The sequence below is a fragment of the Crocodylus siamensis genome, chromosome 1 (genome assembly GCF_052110815.1).
Source record: "Crocodylus siamensis isolate JL-2025a chromosome 1, ASM5211081v1, whole genome shotgun sequence".
Classification (NCBI taxonomy): Eukaryota; Metazoa; Chordata; order Crocodylia; family Crocodylidae; genus Crocodylus; species Crocodylus siamensis.
The window spans coordinates 93301327-93308166 of NC_143395.1; the positions used below are offsets into that span (position 1 = coordinate 93301327).

Consider the following 6840-nt stretch of genomic DNA (forward strand, 5'->3'; position numbering starts at 1 on the left):
GGACGATGATGATGATAATGATGTTGATGCTGCTGCTGCTGCTGCTGCTTCCTCAGCGGCTGCTGCTGCTGCTCCGGCTCCTGCTTTTAAAGCCTGTTCAAACATCTGGCCTACAGACCCAGTCATTTCAACTCGTGATCTCGTCGGGAGAAACTCGATCTCCGTGGTTTAAATACCTTCCAAATTGGGGCGATTTAACAATTGCGACCAATTAAATTAAAAAAAACCCGAAACCTCGCGCAGTATCTGTTGATCTTTTTTTTTTTTCCCCAGCAGAGGGTGGAGGGGGGCGGGGAGGGGAGAGGCTGAAATCACAAACACACACAAGTCAAACCATTGTCTGTAACTTCACGCAGAAGCAAAAGGGGGAAGAGCCAGGGACGCACAGACAGGGCGACAGGGAGTCAAGTGAAAGCCCCTTGCAGGGGGGATTCACCTCCCGCAAGACATGGCAAGATGCCCGCGCATCCGCATTTTTAAGTGAAGAAAAACAAGCGCGCGTACATCCTCCCCCACCCCCAATAATTTATTTATTTTAGGGGTATTAATTATCCGTCAAAGCCTGATTTCAAATTATTGCAATCCCGGCTCCATTGTTCGCTCCAATTGGAAGCCCCGCCCCCCCTTTGTCTGGCGGCGCAGTGATTGGTGGACGGCGGGCGGAGGGCTGCCGTCAGCGCTCGGGAAGCCCATTCATCTGTGCACTTGGGCGTTGGACTCCGCATCTTATTAGCAACCAGGGAGATTTCTCCATTTTCCCCTTGTCTACAGTACGGCTACAAATCTGGGATTTTTTATTACTTCTTTTTTACTAAACTTGGCCTCCTTTTTTTTTTTTTTTTGCTTGACTTTTTTCCCCCTCCTTTTCCCCCCCTCCCTCCCGTGCTGCCGCTTTTTGATCTCTTCAACTTAAATTTTTTAAAAGGAGTGTATATAATCCGCTCTGTTCTCTCTTCTCTTCCCCCCCCCACCTTCTGGTGTGTGTGTGCTGCTGCTGCTGCCGCCGCTGCTGATCGCCCAGTATTTATACCAACCCAGCGCTCTTTGTTTCCCCTCCTTTTGGATCTGTTGAGTTTCTTTGTTGAATAAGACAGCATGGGTGCCCAGTTCTCCAAGACCGCTGCGAAAGGCGAAGCTGCAGCCGAGAAACCCGGGGAAGCAGTGGCTGCATCTCCTTCCAAGGCAAATGGGCAGGTAAAAAAAAAATAATGATGATAAATAACCAAAACAACCCCCTCCTTTTTATTATTATTATTATGATTGTTTTAATCAAAGCTCGGTGGACTCTCTTCCTTGCATCCTGTGCGATTCTCCCTCTCTCGATGCGCCCTGGGCGCATTGGATGGAGGGGGGGCAAACCCTTTATCTTCCCAAATTGAGGAGGAGGAATAGCTTGGTGCAGATGGATGGGGGGGGCTTTTTTCTAACCCCCCCCGGTGGACCTGATTTTTTCTTTTTTTTTGTCTTTGCGGAGTGAAGGAAAGAAGGGGGTGGGGGGAAGAAAGCCCCTCGTGCATTATTTGAGTGGTGGCAAACGGCTCGTAAACGGAAGGAGCTATTATTTGGTTGGCTTGCCTGGCTGCTCAGTCGCTTGCTTGCGGTTGATTTATATATATCTGTATCTATCCAGCTATATATTATCTATCTATATACATCTATATAACTATATAGATATCAATCTGTATAGCTATCTATATAGCTGGACACGCACACACACACAATTCATTGCCGATTGCTTGTCTCCTGAAGCCGCGGTGTGATTAGGCAGCCGCGCTGCTGGTGCTGGCTGGTTCGCTCTCTTAGTACTGCTCGCTCCCTACCCCCCACCCCGCTCCGTGCTGGGGGGGGGCAGTGTGAGCTGGCCGCCGTGGGGAGGCTGGAGGGGGAGCACAGGGGCATGTGTGTGTGGGGGGGGGTGTCTCGCGCTGTGATGGCAGAGAAGGGAAGGGGCTGCGGAGTGCTGTCTTCTCCATATTGCTGCCTCCCTTCCTCTGCTAGCGGGCTCCTGCCATGGCTGCAGCCTTCTGAAGGGCTGAGAGCTACCCGCGGACGAGCTCCCTGTCACCCCCCCCCCCCGGGGTATTCCTCTCCCCCACCCCCTTCGCGCCGCGACTTGCTGTTGCATTGACGCGGTTTTACACACACACATATGTATGTCCACGCTCGGTGGCTGCATGTGCAAGCACCGGGCACCACCACGCCTCTGAGCAGCTGCCGCCGCCGCTGCTTAAACCAGCAGGGCTGGGCAGGGCAGGGCAGGGCAGGGCTGAGCCGAGCTGCTTTTCCACAGAGCCTCCTCAAATACAGGCGGGGGCGCCGCATTTAACCGGGGGAGGCGGGTTTTGGTGTCTGTTTGGGGTGGGGGGTGCATTATTTACCCCCACTCCGTCTGACTAGCGATGGGGGGGGGGATTGGGACGAGCTTTGTTCGCCTTTCTCCTCCCCCTCCGCAGCGCTGCCGCTCCCCGTACTTGTGTCCCCCCTTCCCCGGTGGAGCCGCAGCGCCCTCAGCCGGCGCGCGGCCGCGCTGCAGCCCGGGCCCGGAAGGGGGACATCTCGGCGGCACCGACGGGGTGGGATCCCTGGTGGCCCTGACCCCTGCATGGGGGGAGGGGGGGGTTACAGGCGCCCTGCCCTGACGCCCTGTCGCTGCTCCCCGCAGGAGAACGGCCACGTGAAGGTGAACGGCGACGCGTCCCCCGCCGCGGCCGAGCCGGGCAGCAAGGAGGAGGTGCAGGCGAACGGCAGCGCCCCGGCCGAGGAGCCCGCCAAGGACGAGCCCGCGTCCCCTGAGCCACCCGCGCCGGCCGACAAGGAGGCGGCGGCGGCGGCTGCAGCGGCGTCGGCGGGCGAGGAGAGCCCGGAGCCCGCGTCCCCAGGCGGCGAGGCGGAGGCAGAGGCGGCGTCGGCGTCGGGGTCTGGCAAGGCGGAGGAGGGCGCCACCCCGTCGCCCAGCGGCGAGACCCCGAAAAAAAAAAAGAAGCGCTTTTCCTTCAAGAAATCCTTCAAGCTCAGCGGCTTCTCCTTCAAAAAGAACAAGAAGGAGGCGGCCGACGGCGCGGACCACGACGCCGCCGCCGCCGCCTCCTCCTCCCCCGCCGCCGCCGTCGGCGCCGAGGGGGGCAAGGACGAGGCGGCCCCCGGCAGCGACGAGGCCAAAGCGGGCCCCGAGGAGCACGGCGGCGCCTCCCCCAGCAGTGTGGAGGAGCCCAAGGAGGAGACGCAGGAGCCCCGAGGGGAGGAGGCTCCGGCGGGGGAGGAGGCGGCGGCGGCGGCGGCGGTGGAGGAGGCGAAGCCGCAGCCGCGCTCCGAGGAGCCCGCGGCCGAGGAGGCGGCGCCCGCCCGCAGCGCCACGCCCGAGGCCCGCCCCGCCGAGCCCGACGCGCCCCGAGCGGACGAGCCCGCCGCTCCCACGCAGGACCCCGCCGCGTCCGAGTGCAGTCCGGAGACCCCCGCAGCCGAGTCGGCCGAGTAACGACGACCCCCACCACAAAAGAAAAAACGCGAGAAATAGAGAAAAGCAAAAAAAAAAAAAAAAAAAAAAAGAAAATTTTAAATAAGGAAATGAGGGGGGGATCTAAAAAAAAAAAGGAAAGAAAAAAAGTGGCAATTTGTGAGATAATCGAAGAACTTTCCCCCTCCTCCCCCCCATCCCGTTTGTTTGTTGGAGTGGTGCCAGGTGCTGGTTTTTGGAGAACTCGGCTACAACCAGGGATTGATTTGAAAAGATGTCTCTTCCCCCTCTACCCCCCACCCCCTTTATTTTTTTATTTTGCGCCCTCCCATCAGATCCCATCTCCAATCATTCTGTTCCCACCATTCCAACCAGCAGAGGAGAGCTCGAACAGCCTCCCTCTGCCTTGTTCCTTTTTTTTTTCTTTTGCATCAGTATTAATGTGTGTTGCATACTTTGCATCTCTCTCTCTTTTTTTTTATAATTAAAAAAAATGTAAACTTTCTGTTCTGGTCAAAAAAAAATAATAATAATCATTGCCGGACGTGCCCATATATGAAGGAGATGGGTGGGTCATTGTAAGGGATAGCAAATGAAGTGCTAGGGGCCACACTGGGGACTGGAGTGGTGCACAGAATTGCCAAGAGAATGTGCCACAAGGAACGATGTTTAAGGGGTTAGTCTCTTTCTCTCTCTCTCTCTCTCTCTCTCTCTCTCTTTTTATTTTTAAAGAAAGTTATTACAATGTATTTTGTGAGGCAGAGGTTCTATAAGGTTTACAACACTACACGTCTTGATTTAAGAAGGAAAGGTTAAAAAAGAAAAAAAATCAATACCCAGATAAAGAGATCATAGTCTTAGGAATTCATTTAAACCATAGGAACTTTTCACTTATCTCATGTTAGCTGTACCAGTCAGTGATTAAGTAGAAATACAAGTTGTATAGGCTTTATTGTTTATTGCTGGTTTATGACCTTAATAAAGTGTAATTATGTATTACCAGCAGGGTGTTTTTAACTGTGACTATTGTATAAAAAACAAATCTTGATATCCAGAAGCACATGAAGTTTGCAACTCTTTCCACCCTGCCCATTTTTGTAAAACTGCAGTCATCTTGGACCTTTTAAACACAAATTTTAAACTCAACCAAGCTGTGATAAGTGGAATGGTTACTGTTTATACTGTGGTATGTTTTTTGATTACAGCAGACGATGCTTTCTTTTCCAGTTGTCTTTGAAAATAAAGGAAAACTCTTCAGATGCAATGGTTTTTTGTGTAGCATCTTGTCTATCATGTTTTTGTAAATACTGGAGAAGCTTTGACCAATTTGACTTAGAGATGGAATGTAACTTTGCTTACAAAAATTGCTATTAAACTCCTGCTTAAGGTGTTCTAATTTTCTGTGAGCACACTAAAAGCGAAAAATAAATGTGAATAAAATGTACAATTTGGCTGCGTTTCTTTTTATGGATATTCTGAGAGCTAAATGGATCAGGCAATGCTGTTTATGTTGTATCGAGGAGATTCTTGCGTGCCATTTAACACCATCTTTAAAAATGGCTTGCAAATTCCCGGATGCATGGAATTTCTGCAAAACAAAGATGTGGAATATTGGGTTGTGTCTTTCAGAGAACTTTGTGGACTCCCTTGCTTTACAAGAAGACTGGAAGCCAGTGGAAGAATATGTATTATAAGGACTGCTCTTGTCCAGGTTCCATCTTGATTTTTTTTTAATTTTTTTTTTTTAATATGCCAGATGCATCCAGCACACTGGATTCTTGCCTCCTAAGAAATTGTTCTGATCTGGATTACTTTGGGTTGGGTGTTCTTGGCCAAAGTTTTTTAGTCCAGTTGTCTACAACTAGGCTTCTGAACTAGATGGCCCATTTGTATGTCATATTGTACCATTCCTATTTTGATGTCTAATCTTGGACAGCTCATTTTGAGAATCTCAACCAAAGAAAATTTGCTCCACTTCAGTGGTTTTCAACCTCTTTCCATTTGCGGACCCCTAAAAAATTTTGAACGGAGGTGCGGACTCCTTTGGAAATTTCGAATGGAGGTGCGGACCCCTTTGAATTGTAAGTGTGGGTATTCACTTACTTTTGATTGATTATAGTCATCTTTTGAGGACCCTTAGACACAGTCTGTGGACCCCCAGGGGTCTGCAGGCCACAGGTTGAAAACCACTGTTCTACTTCTTACCAGTCTGTTCAGTAGTTAAAGCAATACTTTTCTCAAGTACAGGTGAGTTACAAAGCAGTTTGCTAAGTTTGTCTATAAAAAATAATAGCTTGGTGCTTGCCTTTTTTAATTGTTAGGCTTTTTGGCTAATTTCCAATATATTGCTCAGGGCATGTTATGCCTTAATAAAACAGTAGGCTTATGTAAAAAAAATAAAGGAGTAATGGTGTTTGGAGGGTGGAAATTGATTCAACAAAGTGTTGCTTCTAAGTTTATAGGAGAAAGTTTAGTGTTACACTTATTTGCTTCCACCTAAATTTTCAGTAGAAATGTTCTTTGGAAGCAATTATGATTCATTTTATGAGAAAATGGCACGTTAGCACCTTGTTCCCTAAAGAACAAAGCCTAAACTGAATTAAGTACAAAGGATTCCTGCTGAATGCATACTTTTTTTCCCTCTCTTCTTTTATTCAGCTGTCTTACCATTTTAATTTTGGCTTGTATGTACTCTAGTCACCCTGGTTTTTCTCTCTAGCTCTAGAAATGTATTGACATATACTATAATGGACATGGGATAAAATAAATTTGATGTAAAATGAGATCCTCCACATCGGTGTCATTCTTGGAGTACATAATCTGTCCAGATGTTGAGTTCCTAACTGCTTTGCAAAGGGTTTTTCTAATATGGTTGTAGAGAAACTCTTCTAATGCACCTTTGAAGTTTTTTTTGTCCTATAGTCAATGTGTCCTTTAGAAGTAACTCAATAGTTTTAAATCCTAGGGAGTGCTTGATTTGAGGTTTTTTCTTGTATGTATATGATGTGCAGAACCAAATCATTTGGTTCTGCTTTTTCAGAGTGTTCTCAGCTTCGCTTTCCAGTAACTTTTAGATGAATTTCACAGGTCAATGTTTGTACTTGCTGGAATATCTTCTCCCCACTAATAACATAAATATCTAACCCATGGTTGGTTCAGAAAATTGTTATCACATTGGCCATGCTTCTTGAACCAAAATCTTGGCTTTGCTTAAACACCTTCTCTTCTAAAATGACTTCTGTATAGATAAAGTTCCAAAACACACTCCTGACTGGATCAGCTATTTACATCATCATCCCAAATATAATGGTCCAACCTATGCTAAAGAATTATTAAAACTGCTATTGGTTGTTTTGCCATATCAACTCTGAATGGGTAGTCAGTAT

General features: G+C 48.5%; 1 protein-coding gene across 1 annotated transcript; it reads left to right on the forward strand.

The window, feature by feature from the left end:
- Positions 1-385: 385 nt before the first annotated feature.
- MARCKS (myristoylated alanine rich protein kinase C substrate) lies at positions 386-6237 on the forward strand. The gene is made up of 3 exons (XM_090038269.1): positions 386-770; positions 1022-1194; positions 2663-6237. The coding sequence occupies exons 2-3, from the start codon at positions 1096-1098 to the stop codon at positions 3473-3475; spliced, it is 912 nt and encodes a 303-aa protein (XP_089894395.1). The 5' UTR covers positions 386-770; positions 1022-1095; the 3' UTR covers positions 3476-6237.
- Positions 6238-6840: the final 603 nt, after the last annotated feature.